The sequence below is a fragment of the Phoenix dactylifera genome, chromosome 3 (genome assembly GCF_009389715.1).
Source record: "Phoenix dactylifera cultivar Barhee BC4 chromosome 3, palm_55x_up_171113_PBpolish2nd_filt_p, whole genome shotgun sequence".
Taxonomy (NCBI): domain Eukaryota; kingdom Viridiplantae; phylum Streptophyta; class Magnoliopsida; order Arecales; family Arecaceae; genus Phoenix; species Phoenix dactylifera.
In genome coordinates, this window is record NC_052394.1 from 14,607,654 (window position 1) to 14,625,850 (window position 18,197).

The window sequence follows — 18,197 nt, forward strand, 5'->3', positions numbered from 1 at the left end:
CGACGATCCTAGCTGCTAGATATAATCTATTATCATTAATTTTTTTACACACTAAAAATCATATAATTTGGAGACTCGGAGACTATGCATCCAATGGCCAAAAATAGGTAATTTAAGTAACATAAAAAATTGACCACTCGATGCACAAGCCAAAAATCTCCAAATTACATAACTTTTTATACATGAGCAATTTAATAATAATATATTACATCCAACAATTCGCATATATATGAAACTCCATCACTTAATTCAAAGTGTTGTAATTTTGTAAGAGTTACATTAGGATCAAGTTACACTTAGTGTAAATTTTATATAGTTACATTTCTTTTGAATTGAATGATGGGTTTATGATTCATGTGATTTATTATCATTAAAAAAATTCAATGTAATCAATAATAATAAAAAATCCAACAACTTATGCCAAGGGATTTATCACACAAACATGTGCTCCTGCATAGAAACTCGATACGGACGTCATCACGTTATATCACGGTTCACTGTCCGCATTTGGGAAGCAAATCTTTTGGAAATTCCTCAATTTATGCCAGAGATCATGACGCATAGATGGGACGGCAGATCAGTGTCCCCGCATAGAAACTCTAAACGGACAATCTCACATTATTATTACGGTTCGCTGTCGGCATATAGGAAGCAAATCCCTGTCCAACGCCTTTGCCGCGTCCCCATCTTTAAATACTTTGAACCTACGCCTTAACTTCCACCCGCTGTACGGGTTTAGAACACCGGTGGACCGCCGGAACACCACACCGCGCCTCACCCGGGACGGTATTTTTGGCGATGGGGAGAACTCCAGTGACCGGAGGCGTTAATTGGGGAAAATCTCTCGTCCCAATCCTCCCAACGCTAAGAATTCCTGCTCAAACGGGGGGTTTAGATCTTCTGGCGGATCTTTCCTTCTTTCTCTGGCTTTGAAAGGTACGGATGGAAGTAAAGATCCGCTGATCCTGTTCAATTTCTGATTTTCGCGGTTTTCTTGACGAGTTTGATGCCACATTGGCTTAAAGATTGGTTTTTTTTGTTCGTTTGTTTTTTGGGTGGGTTGTGGTTTTCTTTCTGTATGATTTAATGCGGTAATGGTTGCTATTCTTGTTGTCAGAATTTTCTCCTCATCTATGATCGTCGACTGCTCCTATTTTCAGAAATATTGTTTTGTTTTCAAAGCATCTATGGTGTCCTATTTTTCCATCTTTCTATTAAACCTTGCAAAAATTAGCAAAAAAAATTCCTCCTTTCAGAAAATCATGTCCTGGGAATCTCTCTCTCTCTCTCTCTCTCTCTCTCTCTCTCTCTCTCTCTCTCTCTCTCTCTCACTCACTCACTCACTCTCAATTTAATTAGTGAATCCTTTTTCATGGTTGTACGCTTGATCTCATGCTTGTACTACTTCATCTGCATATCAACAACAGTCCAGTCCAATCACCTTGATGGATGTGGTGATTTCGAACCATCTTTTGCTATTTTTCTATCTTTCGGTCTTCAACTTCTTTTAGATTCTGTAGTGTGTTTCCCTTCTCATTTATCTTTCTGCTAATAGAATTCGTGACACTTTTTCTTGTGATTAAGTATGGAGTTATTTTTAATTTTAAAGCTAGTATCTAGTTGTATGTGCATTTCGATTGGCTTAACACTGGCCAAGAATGTTGTTTTACTGTGAATTAACAACATGACCGTTGGCTTAGGATCATTCTGTTTAATCTGTGGATAACTTGTTGGCCCTGGAAGGTTGGATTTATATTTTCGTAGAGTCATTATAGGATCATGTTCATCATCCATTGAAATTATGGCCACATAGTTTAAAAGCTCGTTTCATCTTCTCGTTCTAATTATTTTAATATTTTCACTTGTTATTATGGGTTTCAGTATCAAGTTCGCGACTTCTGAAGTAGCTTAGAAATATATGTAAATTAAAAGCTGCTACGATGTTTCAGATGTTAAAAAAGCCAGTCTTTTGGCAAATTCTATTGCTGAACAAAAATGTGAATCCTTTCCTTTTTGTTTTAGAAGATTCAGAGATCAATGCAAAAGTTCACCATATACATGTCAAGATTGACAGATTGAAATTTACAAAGAGATAATACATAATTAGGAGTTAAAGAATTGAATTATCATGTTGTAATGAGTGATAAAACATGTGAAGCATTGTCAATCTTGATGAGAAGACAAAGTGATGCATGAGACCGATCATGCACAAAACCATATCACAGGAATGATCAGGGCTGAGTTGGCTGAGCTGCAATAGATATGGAGGTAGAGAAGCTCGACGCTTGGAAAAAATGATTCTCTCTAGTTGTTTAACTTGCTTAATGATTTGTGTCTTAAGGGTTCAAATAGCTAAATAAGAATAATCTAGAATCCAACGAGCTATATGAGTGGCAACTGTGAGACTAGACAATAATCATTGTAGCATGTTTCAGTAAAAGCTTTCTAGTTATATTAGAGGTAGTTTATCTTAAAGAAAGAGGAGCAAGTTTCATGTCTGTTAAATACTTATTGTTCCAAGCAATTGAAGGAAAGAAATCAAACAATTAAAGAAGAGAAAAGAAGAGAATCCTAACTTAAAATGGGAGAAAAAGTTAAGCTAGAAGGACATGATAATTAGTAGGATGAACAACTTTATAAGGATTTAGTTAAGGGAGAATTTTGGAAATATAGATGCCAAGTCATGATGCCGGAAGGTTCAAGAACTTAGTATTGGTATTAGAAACCTAAACAATAGATCATGAGGAGCAGTTTCAATGGATAATTCAAGTAGTAAGAAGACACGTTGGAGGCCAAAACTCGAAATCAATTTCTATCATGAGGGACTCCATTTCGAGATTGTTCACTACTTCACTTGTTTGGACTCCAAAACTCATAAAGAATGTACACCTCCATATGCCTCATGTCTCTAGGGAAGAGTTCCTCTAAAAAGGGTAGGCTACCATCATAGCAGCATCTAGGAAGGGTCAGATCATCTAATGTATGCAATCTTACCCTTCACATATGTATGCAATCTTACCCTTCATGTGAAGAAGCTATTTCTATATTTTGAATTGGGGACACCCAGGTCACAATGGAGCAACTTTCTATTGTGCTAGATCGACCTGCAGAAGTGTTTCTTTATGATAGCTTAAATTGATGCTTTAGATCTAACAGTAAAAGTGTGCTACATGAGTTAAATGGTAAGTTTTTTTCACTTATCCATTGTACCAAGATTCGCCGAACTGGTACTCGAGAGCGTACCAAACCTACAGATCTGTATGGTGCTGTTCTGGGGTGTACAGAAAATAGAAAGAGGGAGGGGGAGAGGGAGAAAAGAAAAGAGGAAGAGAGAGGGAGGGGAAGGTCGAGGGCCTACTAGTGATGGTTGAGAGGGAGTAAGTCTGGCACCATGGAATGATTGAATTATCACAAGCGGTTGGGGGCGGCGTGCTCTCGAACTGTAGAACGGTCCGGGGGGGGGGGGGAGGGCGGATGCATGTTGTCGATGCAACCCTCGAATGGTTGTGAGCAGAAAGGGGGTATGCTTTTGAATCATTTTGAGTGGGAGCGAGAAGAAATGTTTCATCGTGATGGGGGAGGCTCGAACCATCATGGGGGTAGGGGGTTTTACAAACGGAACCGGGAGGCTGGAGAAGGGTTTTATTATGGTGAACCGAGGGTGGAGGGGGACTTTCCTCATTATTTTAAAGTTCGCCCCTACATTTTGACAAAATGGAGAAGAAATTTCCATAGGAACACATTATATAGGCTCGAATTGATGGAAAAGAAGTTAATTGGCTAAAATTTAAGTTAGAATAGTTGGGTATAGTTGGCCATCCAGGTAGAATTAGGGCAGCAAGGGACTGCATCAAGTTGGATATTGGTTGTCTCAAAAGAGCCTTAGCTTGGATATCACTTGTTCATAGTTGAGCTGGAAAGAAAGTCATATTCACCGTGTATGGGCCTGTGTCAACCTATCAACCTAATAAGAGCTTCATTTATTTGTTATATATATCGGAAAATGAAAAACAATAGGGTCTAGAAGAGGAACTTTAGAGTTGGGCACCAGAATCAAGTGAGAGATTGGACAGAAATTAAAGCTAACAAGACAATTTTGATGGTCCTTAGTCCTTACTTATGTTGTCTAGTTATCTCCTAAATATTATTTATTCTTTCTCTTCATCATAAATTGCATGGCCTTCCTAATCACTTGAAGCAAGCCTTAGCTAGCCCTTGGACTATTGCACTATTACCAATTTCTTGGGCACATAGGGATGTTTCTTAAGGGTTTGCCCAACGGCCCCAACCCATGGTGATATGTTGTGTCAATGATGAAGTCCAAATCAACCTAGTTATAATGGGTTGGTGCCAGGTAACTCATATGCCAGTTATGAAAAAACTCTCAGCAAAACCTGTTTATTTGAGGTAGATTTTTTGGGAGTTGGCAGGTCAGGTCATAAATTGCCACATGTAGGGAGAATAAAGAACATAATCTGAAAAGATGGGCCGTGGGCTTTTGTGGAGAAGCCAAGGAGGTGAGCTGAATCATAACGAGTCTGTTCTAGGTAAAAATGATGAATTAGTTGCTTTTGTGGGTTTTTGAAATCCATACAGAATATAGGGTCAAAAGATATGTTTGTTGCATCCAAGTTTGATGATCTTCTATAAACTATACCAGGGGACTAGACCCCTTGACCAACATAAGGTATATGGTGGTACATGGGACTTTGTAAAAAACTTTTTGGTGTTTTTTTTGTGAAACAAATTTCTGGAATTTGATGATTTTTTGGTAATTGGGTCCATTGATTTTTGGAATTAAAAAAAATGATACCATATTTACATTTGTAATCGATAATGTGGTGATCTAGAAAAGATCAAGACAACCAATTCTACAAGGAGAGGTCTAAAATTTAAGTCAGATACGTGATATTTGCAGAAAACTGAAATAAAAAGTTGATTTTGCAGAGGCAATCTACACAGGAGAGCAATATGACATTTTTCAGCAAATGCATCTATGCCCCTGATGCAGATGCTCATGTCTTAGTTCATGGGAACTTTATCTACTAGGTGAAAGAGAGAACAGAGGGATAGATTGGAAGAAGAAATTAGAACTTGTTCAATTAACTTTTTGGTATCTTGGGGTGACCCTTCTCGACATATACATGTCCAGGATTAAAATACAGTATGCCACACTCATGTTGGCCATGGTTAGTGTGGTTAGGTAGGTATTGTGCCATGCCATGCTGTGCCACTCGCATACCTAGCCATCTGCGAGGGCCTGTAACAGTATTATTGAGGCTGTCCCGGTCCATGTTTACCTATGCTGGTTCTCTGCAAGCACACACTGGCACTGGCCAATACAAACTGTTGCTCATGTATAGAAGTTTGCATCCTTGCATCATGCCTTTATGTTGCAGGTACAATATGTGCCATACAACGTGGACTAGCATGGCACTATATCCTTATTCATGACATATATAGGCAATTAATATCCAAATCCTAAGAAATCAGGACCTAATTGAACTATTGATCGGCTTATTCAATCCATAGCCTTGATTAAACTTATGTTCAATGAAATGGAAAAGAAAAAGGCATTTATGCCCTTCTTCCTGTTTTAATTGTTTCAGGCCGCTATTTCTTAGTCTAATCAGGCCAGTTTGGTGCAGCTGACACATCCCCAAAACAGGTATCATCGGGATGGCTAAAAATTATGTATAACCAATCCGAACAACTCCTTGATCTCAACTTATGGGCCCTAAAAGCTGTGGCTGTTTTCCAGCAATAGGAAATGAAATTAAAATTTAAACATACCACCTTGTACAAACTAGATCCCTAAGATATTTATAGGCTATATCAAGTCAAAATGAATTGCATGTTACTTTTGAGTGAATCAATTTGAAAGATGCAATTCATGACATCTTTGTGGTAGGCAATGTACATGCCCATTAACTCATCCTGGTGTTTGGACACCATGATGTTATGGATATCAAAAACACACAAAATAATCAATGGAAATTGTTTGCCTATCTAATTAATGGTTGATAAATAGATAGTACTTATGAGATGTTGTGTTATAAGTTATATATAACTATACATGGTCTCTAGCTTCCTTTTAGTTCTTTGTCTCTGAGAAATAAAATGATAATTCACTTAATGCGCATATCAGATGAAGCAGGATGTATGGGACTTTGCATGTGCATACCATCTTGATATCTATGATGCAACAAAGTGTACATATAGCATTTTTCATGTCGATTCAATATTTTTGATGCAAGAGCTGATAAATGCATTACTTGTCCATAGACAAGTTTGTACAAGTGCTTGTTATAATTTACATACCTGATTATTTGCTGTAATAATATATCTGGCCTGATATTATGCATGTGTAAGGCCTATCTTGTAATTGATTTAGTGGCCTGATCTTATGTCTAAAAAGTGGTTTAGTGAGTAAGATTATTAATTGCTGACGTGAAAGTATAAATGATTTCATCCATTGACCATGACCATGCTTGACTTCATTGAATTGATTTCTTAATTATTAAACCACATGATAGTTGATCTCCTTTTATTGTTGCATCTTTGCAATGTGGGTTTGTATTCTGGTTTTTGCTTCCTAGTCTGATTTTATTAGTAGCCATGATTGGGGCTATAGTACTTACTATGCGCATCTGCATGTGCTTTTGTTTTTTGAAAAAAAAATGGTGAGACAAAGGCAACGGTGGTCAAATGTATGCAGCCTTACCTTTGTGTGCGGAGACGACTCTATTTCCGTGATTTGAACTTGTGGCACCCAGATCACAATGGATCAACCTTATCGTTGCACCGAGGCTCACCCTCCAAATAGGCAAATATCTCAAAACATAATTAATGTAATGCAACCTTTGTTGCTGTTATAACCTTCAATATCTAAATAAAGGTTAAGGCATATGAGGAGATATAACCCTATGCCAACATTCGGTACCAAAGTTGGTATGGAGTTTTTTTCAAAGTCAAATGGAAAGCATTTTACTCCTATAGAAAATAGAATATCTTCATGAAATCCCAATCCATGACTACCATTTGCAAGAGGAGAGAAAGATAGATCAACATCTTCACACACATAAACATAAAAGTCAAGGTGTATGATAAGATGTAAACCCATGCCAAAATTTGGACCAAGGTTGGCATATAATTCTTATTTGCTCTTGACAAAACTAAATGGAAATCTATGACTACCTTTTGCAATGGGAAGAGAGGATGATAGATCAAAATCTTCACAGACACACACACACTAGCAACCAGGCACGCGCAACACATGCTTGAGGGAAAAATGAAAATAAAATCTTAAGTCACATTATGTGAAAAATATAAATATAAACTATACATAAAAAGATATTATATTTTTTTACACGCACACACATAGTAGCAACCCAGCATGCGCAATTCATACACGTGGGAAAAAAATGAAAATAGAATCTCAAGTCACATAATGTGCAAAGTATAAAAATGTTGAATAAATAAAGAAGTGATGTTGTGTTTTTGAAAAGCAATCCTTACAATAGGATTTGATTTTGAAGAATTTTTTTTCATATTGTTATCAGATTAGGTTTCAAAGCAATCCAAAATCTTTTCATACTTTTTATGAGATCATTTTCCCCTAAAATTAGTCTTAGAAAGTAATTCTCCACAAAAAATATGATACAATTCGGAGCAAAACTTCCCTCATTTTATCAAGTTGGATGTTCCAAAGAAATTTAAAATCTTTCAATTTTTTTCTTTATTATTATTATTATTATTATTATTTTGCTTAGGAAAAGGGAAGAGGGGGTTGAAGAGAACCTCACCCGCATAGCAACCCCCACTGGGCTCCCTCCCTGCTGGAGAGTGTTCGATGCGGGTAGAACATTTTTTACTCATATCCTCCTCACCCGTGGTAGAGCCCTACCAGCGTGGAAGCCCTATCCCCGTGTGAGTACGTTACACCAGCACCACCTAAGTAACGGCAGACCAGATAGCGACATCACAGGACAAACCAGGCGGGAGGCATCCGGTCCCTGCATTTAATCGACGCCCACGTGTTTCGAACCTGAGCCACTCCGGTGAAATCAAAGCCCTGTTCCCACTGTGCTACCACCTCGGTGGTAATTTTTTTTCTTTATTTTAATAGCTAGAATTAACAAGAAGGTATAAGTTAGGTATTATAGAAAAGTGGGAGGGCATTTTTGGTATAAAAAATGATAGGAGGAATATAGAGGGAATATTCCTTGATTACAAAGAAACTGTCATTTTTTAATTGCAAACACGCGTACATGCATGTATGCATGCATATATGTATGTGTATGTATATTGCCTTGTGATTCTCCATTATTGATGGATGGACTCTATATAACTTCACCAGCACTTGACAGAAGAGGTTGCTGAAAAAGCATGTGGTAGTGGGTCAATAATGTACTAGCTTTTATGTTATTTGTGGATCCCATTGAGTGGGCTAATGCCTTCCAGTATTTTTTTGCCTCCTAGTAGTGGAAAACAAACATCTTTTTATCTTCAATCAGGATTTGTAAGCAGAGATTCTTATATTTATACCGCAGCATGCCAAATTTTCCATATCATCGTCCTGTTTAGCTCCAAGTTCTACCTGTCCTCCATTATTTCTGATTTTCTTTCTTATCTCTAATGTGATTTTTTCTAATTTCAATATTTACTTGGGTATTTTCTTCGATATAATATTAGCAAGAATCAAAGCCTTATCTGTGGATTTTCTGTAAAGTGATATAAATGACTTTGTAATATGTGCTTCATGTCTTGTCAAAGCAAAGTCTCTGCATCTCACCCAAGCCACTTCTCGGCAAACCTCAAGGTGTTTATTTCAAAGTGTGGCCTAGAGGTGTGTGAAATAGGCCCTTGTAGAAAGATATAATTAAAAGCCATATATTATAGTGTACTATAGTGGATCAGCAATAAATCTGTGTTGTATCAGTTTTGTGAACATATATTAATGCCTTGATGAGCATAACAATAATAAGACCTAAAGGTATTTATTACATTACAAACTAGAATGAGCTTGGTACTTCTCAACCCTTTGATACAGATAACATGCATGCATTTTGACAAGTGTTTTCTAGATGGTGGAATCCATAAGCCTTTACTCGTTAGATAGGAATAGGTTTTCGCCCTTTGGGTTCCCATTATTGCAGATAGGAATGGTGACTTTTTGGCTGCTTTTTAAATTTGACATATGTTTGTGATGACTGATGCATGGTCAAGTAAAGACAACCATATATCATGGTTTAAAGATTGCAAACTTTTCTTTCTTCCTTTCTTCTTCTTCTTCTTGGATTTGAAATTTGGATTCGAAATTATGGAATAATTACAAGTGTAGTTACAGATACTTAAAGAAGTTTTTGCTCTCTCCTCTCCGTTAGGTTTGACTACCCTGGAGCTCAAACCTCATAGATCATATGGCTGTCACGTCTTACATTGTTATTAAATCAAAAAAATGATGCGACATCAATTCTTCTATTATTTCAAGGAGTATTTTAATAAAATAAAACTTGAATCTTCTTCTTCTGCTTCTTCTGCTTCTTTCATTATTCCAAGGAGCATTTTAATACTTGGATTTGAAAGTAGATATGAAACAACTACAAATTTAGACACAGAATTTAGAGAAGTTTTTCCTCTCATCTGCACTATGTTTGACTACTCCAGAGCTTGAACCTCAGATCGTATGGCTATCATGTCCTATATTGTCATTAAATGAAAAAAAAAAAGATGTGAGACCAATCTTCTATTATTTCAAGGGGTATTATAATGAGATAAATCTTGGATTTGCAGGTTGATATGGAAGCATGAAATGTTTAGTTACATAGAAATTTAGAGAAGTGTTTTTCCTCCCTCCTCTCCACTAGGTTGGATTTCCCTAGATCCTGAACAAAGTAGACAATATCGCTTTCATCTCTTCCAATGTCATTGAGAAAAAAATTGAGATCAAATGATGTAGCTTTTAAATAGATATAACTTAATTGCTTTTGGATGACACATCACTGAAACTATATATCTAAAGACCACAAACAATATAATAACCTACAAAGTAATGTTTAATTTTTTTTCTTGACTTATTTTGTTTTTTTTCTCTTGTTATTTCCCTAATTTATAAATATATTTTGAAATTTTTTAATTTATTTTTGGCTGAAATTTCTGAAATTGGAAGCAAAACTTTTGTTGTAGCCGGAACAAAATTGAAAACTTAGATTTTTAAACCTTTCCACATGCGCACATACAGCACACACACATATATAACCCCATAATGACTTTATGCTGTTTATATCCTTTCCTTAATGGACTTTTGTCATTACATTGTAAAAAATTGGAACTCCTATTGAGACATTACTTTCAATATTGCTGTAATACCTATTAGAATCATACATGCAAGTTATTTGTTAGTGAGAACGACTATTTCCACATTAACTCTTCTCAAATACAAATTAACTGGGTATGTTTGAGCCAGAAAGGAGACTATCTTGTGCATCATGTCTCATAAACTGTAAAAAGGTTTTATTTTGATATTGTGAAATTTGAAATGATGATGCACCATAACCTGAATTGAATCAAGAATTTAAATTGACGTGGCTTCTTTTCTCTTGGAAACAGGTCTTACAGTTGTTTGTACCGGCTAGTCATGTCATCTAGCAGTAGTTTTTTTAATGATTTGGGAATTCATCCTGAGCCTAGTGATCCTCAGGATAATGAAGACATGATGGATATCAATGAGCATGTGAATGACTATACTCATCCGTTACCAAAGCCAAGTGCATCTGTTGCTAGTAGTGTTTATGAACTCCTAGAATGCCCTGTTTGCTTGAATGCTATGTATCCACCCATCCATCAGGTTTGCTTTATATACAACTCTCTTAAGCATTTACTCATTTTTTTTCACCAAAAATTAAAATCTATTCTTTCTCAATTGACATGTATGGTTCTTAGTTTGTTAGTTGTTACTTGGATAGTTTCCTCTACCAGAAAACATCTATTTTACTATATAAAATGTAGAATCCTCTGAATCTGGCTGCATGTGGCTGGACTCTAAAGTGGTTATGTGTTTAGTTTTTATTTAAATACTGCTGCTTCTCTTCAGTCGGTCCCAAATCTTTAATGGAATATAGGGAGACTGTTATGCAAAGGAACTGCAACACCGTTAAGATTCCAGATTAGTGTGTCCCTGTAGAGAAATCAAAGCCATCACTACTTTCATGTTCATCGAATGTGCTGATACTAGTTTATCCTTTAGTTCTTAAGATTTGACTCTTCATTGCCATGCATTCATTTTTACACTTTTGTAAAATTAGAGCCTTTATAATAGGGCACATTTGTGTTTGTCATCTTAACATGTTACCATTTGTAAGAATTGTAACTGAACGCGGATTCTTCATGATATCATTTATGTTCTGTCACTTCTGTGTCAAAGGCGATATAGATAATTCACTAGAACAATGGGTTGGTACGTGAATAAATAGATACTATTTTCTTGAGTAGTTTTCTATTGACTGATGCATCTGATAGCACTTTCTATGGGAGAATAGGACCGTCCTACTCAATATCTCATTGTTTAATACTTACAAATTTAAATCAGTCATCAAACATGATTGTTGCATCTAGTCTACCTGTCAGCTTAGTGGTCCTGAAATAAATTGAGACTCTTTGGTACATTTTTATGATTTGATTTATGCCATTATTGTTGTTCCCTATCCATTTGCACTCTTTTAGTGTACACAAAATTTGATGGAAGTGAACCAGTTATACATATTTTAACCATATTTTGCAACTGACACAGGAAGAGTTAGGGAAATGAAACTGCAAACTCCAAGTGGGTAAGAGGAGTTCTTTAAAATAAATAAAGAAAAAGAGAGAAATTATGGTTAGACCTATTGGCGGGATGCAGTAACCCTCCATAATCATTCTTATAGAATTCCTTTTCATGTTGTTTGTCTTGAGATGCTAGCTTAAATTCGTATAAAACAAAAGAGCATTGGGTAATAGTATTTTTCGTCAAGATCTACCTACCAACACAAATATCACCTCTGCTTCTTGAGCCTGTTTGGATGCAAGCCTCCTATCTCAGTGTGACAACACTTGTATGGGGAGGGATGTCTAAGGATAGGCGAGGAGAAAAGTTGGTGGGATCTGAGAAACTTTAAATCATGCATTTCTATGTTTTTTATGGATACAAAAAACCACTTCTTGATTGGTTTTCTATCCCTAAAATCATGTGACTGGATGCATGGCTTTTCCCAAACTCTCTCTCTCTATCTCTATCTCTATCTCTCTTTCTCTCTCTCGAGCTATATACTTTCTCTCTTCATCCCTTCCCATCTGATCTGTGTGATAGATATCACATGGAGGGGGGAGCTGTGCATTCAATCAGCTTCTTATGCCATTTTTATTCTCAACTCCTCTTTATTTTCTTCTGGTACATATATTTACTCATATTTTTTTGGTTTTTCATTATCTTTTTTCTTAAATTAAATCTACAGTTTTGTTTCACCGGTTCTTCTGAAAGACCGGATTCTATCATATGTTATATATTTTCAAGCATAGATTCCATACTGCTGCATATAACTTGGTCCTTTCTTGGCATTTGCAGTGTTCAAATGGTCATACACTGTGTTCTGGATGCAAGCCTAGAGTACAGAATAAATGTCCTACTTGCAGGCATGAATTGGGTAATATTAGATGTCTTGCTCTGGAGAAAGTGGCAGCTTCTCTTGAGCTTCCGTGCAAATATCAGAGCTTTGGTTGTAATGGGATTTATCCTTATTATTGCAAGCCAAAACATGAATCAGTATGTGCATATAGACCCTATAATTGTCCCTATGCAGGGTCTGATTGCACTGTTGTAGGTGATATTCCTCATTTGGTGAGCCATCTGAAAGATGATCACAAGGTTGACATGCACAATGGAAGCACTTTCAACCACCGATATGTCAAATCAAATCCACATGAGGTTGAGAATGCAACATGGATGCTAACGGTACCTTTCTAACTTTTTTAAAATATGCTTGTGATGTGCAATGATTCTTTATGGCTAGTGATTCTTGTGATTATACTCTCTTCTATTCTTTTTTGGACCGTGTTACCCATGCTTTCTTTGACTATTATTTTGTAAAATACAGTAACTTGCACATTTCATATAACATATGCTATTTATTTTGGTGCAACAGCTCCCATTGTATGGATTGTTTATTGATGAGCCAACTTTCATTTGGGTCCATGAGCTGAAAGCACATCAGTCTGCATGTTCCTATAACTAGGAAGCACCAAGGAACTAGCAAGCTTTTTTGTGTACACCAAGCTCAAGCCACTACTGGGGAAACATGAACTTTCATACGCCTCTTTTGATTAGTGAGTCTGTTTGAGCCTAGTTTGTGTACACCGAGCTTGATCCCGTATTGGAGAAGCCTGAACTTTCAGGCGGCTCTTTTGATTAATGAGTCTAGCTGAGTGAGGATGGCGATGGTTTTGCTTGAATTGATGGTTGCATGTTGTATATCCTTAGATCATAAGTATGCATTTTCTTTGTGAATTTAGGTCAAATAGTAAGGCTGATCTATTTGTAGAATATCCACATTGAAATCTTCCTTGGAGTTTAGATGTCAATTGACGTATTGACATTTTTTATGTTCTGATAAATGAAAGAGGCTTAAACATCTATATAAGAATTGTGGTCCGAACAATGACTAAATGAGCTGAGTGGGAATGTCTTGCTTGGGATCTTGTTTTGGGTTTTGCTGAGCTTTGGCAAAATTCAGTGGGTGCTAAGTCATAGTCAAGATTTAAAGTATGAATATCTAACGAACAAGGCTGAACCAGCTACTGCAGGTTTTGTCAATTAAAGGTCATGGTCTTCTTTTAATTATCAATAAGATATTTAGATGTCAAACTATGTCTCTAGTTGCAGGTTCATAACCAAGTTTTAAAATTTAACGTACCAGTTCTGGTGCGACACCTGTTGGTGACTGGATTGGTACACTGCTGGTATGTTAGCAGACCTCAATACAAGGTACACATTGGTGTCCTGGGATTGCATTGAGACCCCATTTTCTCCATTTTTTGATTTTTAGTTAGGGTCTGTTAGATCGTTCGTTAGAGTTAGGAGAGGTTTTAGGTTCCATGATTGTGTGTATGGTACCTGTAGCAGAACTAACACCATCTTTTCAGAATTTTTTTAGTGGTGCAGGATTTGAGCTCTCCGTTCCCTTCTCCATCTTTTGCCCCTCCATCTTTCCTTCTCTCCTCGTTTGAAAGCAAATAACAGAAAATAGGCTTGAGGAGCCTTTTAGTTACGTTTTGCTTGGTACTGGGCAAAATTGGCTTGTGTTGGTCCTGTCCTGGGTTGGTGCTGAGTGCTACGGATTGCTTTGCACATATTTCCTGAGGAACCAGGGACTGGTGGCATTCCAGGATGTAGTTCGTCTCAGGTCCAGTTCAGGACCTCCGGTACAGACCAGCATCCACAGAGTCCTCCATCCATGCACATGATAGTTATGCAGGTGATGCAAAGAAGTAGGGCAAGAAATTGGTTGTATTTGGATCGAGATCTTGTTTAGGTACTGGTATATATTTGATTATGGGTGTATAATGGTTGTTGACTTGATAATAATTAGGACTGAGGAAACCGGGTGAATTTGGATCAGATCCTGATGGATCTGGATCCAAATCATCGCTTTAGAATCTGAATCCAGTTCCGTATCTGATTCAAGTCTGCTCATAGTTGGACATTTTTGGATGGCTGTTATATCTTTTATTGGACAAATTTGAACCTGACATTTAGTCTTCCATTAAGATGAAATTAGAGCAAAAGAAATCTACACTTAGCAACCAAGCTTCTTAGGCCCGTTTTTAGGCTTTTTAATGTTTGATTTCGGGATTCTTTTTAATTTGAGTTCATCCATCTATTCACTGGATCTTCTGATCTGGAAGTTGCTGTCACCTATTTGGGCTTCTAACCACTGATATCTTGCTTCACTTTCTATGAACTTTCTATGAATCTTATACCGTTCTCTTTATACCACTAATGATTCCCATATCGTAGTCCACAGTTTCTTGCATAATGAGGTTTAGAGCTTGTTTTTGTGTTTTTCGTTGCAAAAAGAAAAAAAAAAAAACACATTAGGTTCATCCTTTTTGTGGTATCATCTTCTGTTCTATATATGTCAGTGACCATTCACATCTTTTTTGTGGTATATCAGGTATTCAGTTGTTTTGGACAGTACTTCTGCCTCCATTTTGAGGCCTTCCAGATGGCCATGGCACCCGTTTTCATAGCATTCTTGCGGTTCATGGGTGATGAGTCCGAGGCTAAAACTTACAGCTACAGCCTTGAGGTTGGTGGTAATGGACGCAAGATAATTTGGCAAGGGGTGCCTCGAAGCATAAGAGACAGCCACAAGAAGGTGCGCGATAGCTATGATGGGCTTGTCATCCACCGAAACATGGCCCTATTCTTCTCGGGTGGGGATAGGAAGGAATTAAAGCTGAAGGTGACTGGGAAAATTTGGAAGGAACAGTGAGATTCTGTTGGTCTAGATTGTCCATATAATGTGTTTTCTGATCATGTATTCTTGCGTAGCTTGAAGGCAAGTTCAAATTGCTTGCAAGAATGCATGAGCACATTAGTGGAGAACCAATCTGTTACGCCATAAAACGTATACATGTCTTGCCAGATATAGAGAACCTGATGCTGATCCTATTTTATTGAGTCCGTCTGAAGGTAAAACTCTTTTTGTTAGGAAACGTGGCAAGATAATGTTTTCTTTCGAGTGTTCTTCAATATATGCTTTGAACGATAGCCTAGATAATTTATTCTGAATATCATTATCCCATTGTTCTTCTGAATCTTGGCGTTTGTGCTTCTAACTTTTGCGGTCTTGGAAATAGTATGGATCATTTTTGTGTTTAGATCAATCTATTTTATGAAGTCTCTCCTTAGGCCCATCTGTTTCGTACCACAATTTGGTCATACCATCTGTGTAAATGGATCCGATGTCGATTGGCAGGGACCTGTAACCAACATTAAGAGGTTCAATTGCAGATTGTTTAGAGCCAAGGCGAGCCCATCTGGTGTTGTCTAGGGTTCATACATGGACACCTCGGCCACAATGTAATTCTAATTTATATCTAGAAATGTATATTCTTCTAATGAAAGTTCATATGTTTTCAGCCAATCTGACATGATAAAGGAAGAATAAGGGGAATGCAAGGACAAAGGTGAGCACAGAAGTATAACCTAGCCAGGAGCCTGATGCCCTCTTAAGTTAAACAGCCAATGACCTTAGGTTGTTATTTTTTCTAAATTTGATGACATGAAGTTTTCTGTAATCTGATATAATCTTGTTTGCTTATGCTGATCTTTTCTGATTTCTTTATTTGAGATGTCTGTCTGTGCTTGATGCAATTAATAAAATGTGATTTTTATACTGTGGACTCCTATTGCCATGTCATTGTTCTACCTTGTCAACATTAATTAATAGCAAAACCTATACATAAATTGCAAGTGTCATAATAAGGATCAGGCTGCGCTATTCAAGTTGTTTGCCCTCCTATTTTGCCAGAACCCTCTTTTTGTCTGAGATTATTGACTTGCATAAAATTATTTAGAGCTATCTTGGAAGGTAGGGAAACATCAACCATTACCCATCACCATAAGTTTGACAGGTTAAAGTTTTGACCATTCCACACTTTAACATGAATACATCATTGGCCTTCTCAACAGCTTAATCTAAGGTTATGCCCTTGGTTGCAATCCTTTTACCGAGTTCTGTAAATGAGAGTTTCAGTTGCATCTAATCATTAATCCATTATCAGATAGTTTCAGTTGCTTCCTGGTGTTCTTTCTTCCATCACTTTTTGCATTTAAACTCAAAAGCCATCTTTTGCACTACAGTGCTCCAAATGGCTCTTAAGGGCCTGTTTGGCTATTCCTATCGAATTGTGATGAAAATTTTGAAGGATTTATGAACTGGGCTATCCATTTAAGCATGGCTTTATATCAACCAACCTCCACCCAGTTGAAATCTCATGGGAAGAAAAAAAGAACCTTCATAGGTCTTTTTTTTTTTTTTTTTTTATATTCCTACAGTCCAAATGCTAGAATTTGGGTTGGGTTTGGACAGATTTTTAGAAAATAAAAGCTCGATAGACCAACAGGCTCGATTCTTATAGGATTAACAGCACGTTCTAATAGAAATATCTAAATATGCTCTAAATAACTTTTCCAGCTTGCAGTATTCTTTTCTGTTGAAATTTTTTTGACATGTTTCATCCTAGCGGAGAGTCGTATTATTTGACAAATATAATTAAAGTGTGTAAAATAACTTGAAAATAATTAACTCATAATTATTTGTTTTAATTTATTAGATCTCATTTTCAATTCTTGGCTCATCTTTCTCCTCTCTCGAAAGCTCCAAAGTTCTTAGAATTCAAATGTCCTAACATATCTTTTTAGAAAATTTTGAATTCTTCCTTTTTGCTAGATGTTGTTTTCTCTCTCCTGCAGATTTGGAGGTTGATCATCGGTTGTAACTTTTAAGAAAAAAGATATCTTTCGTGATAAAGTCAATGACCTAATATTAGCAATTATAATAAAAGCTAGAAACGTCTTACTGGTTGATACTGGTTGAGCGTACCAGTCCTAGATGTTAATGTCAATTTGAAGATCTATAATACTTCCTTTGCAAAAATTATTTAACAAACAAATAATTTTTTTCAAAAGGAATAACTAGATAATCAAGAGCTATTGTCTTGTTTGCTTGGTAATGATGCTATGCAGCCAAATACCATAATCTACCCCCATTCAAATGCCATCATAGTTATATCAAATTCAATCATAATTATTGCGATCAACTCGTAGTCAATCCAAATAAATTTGTATTACAATATCTCTTAGTCTATATAGTTTATTTATTAATTTTTTTAATAATAATTATAAAATATTATTTATAAAGAATAGCTAGATAATGTTATTTAGATTTTTTAATTTTATATAAATATTTAAAATTTATAACACACGCCCTAATGAGCTAAATCCGTAGTCTCGCATTTTTTCCTCTTGTTGTCTTCATAATGATGAATTCATGATGTATACTTAAAAAGAAACTGGATGGGAAGCCAAAGAGAAGAAACTCAGTCCTCACACTACCGAGATACAAACCGTTCTTTTTCCAATGGACGGTCCAGATGAA

General features: G+C 36.5%; 1 protein-coding gene across 3 annotated transcripts; it reads left to right on the forward strand.

The window, feature by feature from the left end:
- Positions 1–413: 413 nt before the first annotated feature.
- Positions 414–16,431, forward strand: LOC103720723 (E3 ubiquitin-protein ligase DIS1-like). 3 transcript variants are annotated; one of them, XM_008810564.4, is made up of 4 exons: positions 414–936; positions 10,612–10,849; positions 12,602–12,988; positions 15,207–15,527. In XM_008810564.4, exons 2-4 carry the CDS (start codon positions 10,640–10,642, stop codon positions 15,525–15,527), a joined length of 918 nt encoding a protein of 305 aa, XP_008808786.2. In that variant the 5' UTR covers positions 414–936; positions 10,612–10,639. The 3 variants fall into 3 exon arrangements, 2 of the variants coding, with proteins under 2 accessions (XP_008808786.2, XP_038980615.1); XR_003388217.2 differs by lacking the exon at positions 414–936 and adding an exon at positions 16,178–16,431 and having other exon boundaries at positions 10,640–10,849; positions 15,207–15,727; XM_039124687.1 differs by lacking the exon at positions 414–936 and having other exon boundaries at positions 10,640–10,849; positions 15,207–15,915.
- The last annotated feature ends 1,766 nt before the right edge of the window (positions 16,432–18,197 follow it).

What these genes read in the sequence shown, in the direction of transcription:
- LOC103720723 (XM_008810564.4), top strand. Translation starts at nt 10,640, where the DNA reads ATGTCATCTAGCAGTAGTTTTTTTAATGATTTGGGAATTCATCCTGAG. An exon ending in TGTATCCACCCATCCATCAG is followed by an intron (nt 10,850 to 12,601) that starts GTTTGCTTTATA and finishes TGGCATTTGCAG; the next exon opens with TGTTCAAATGGTCATACACT. An exon ending in ATGCAACATGGATGCTAACG is followed by an intron (nt 12,989 to 15,206) that starts GTACCTTTCTAA and finishes GTGGTATATCAG; the next exon opens with GTATTCAGTTGTTTTGGACA.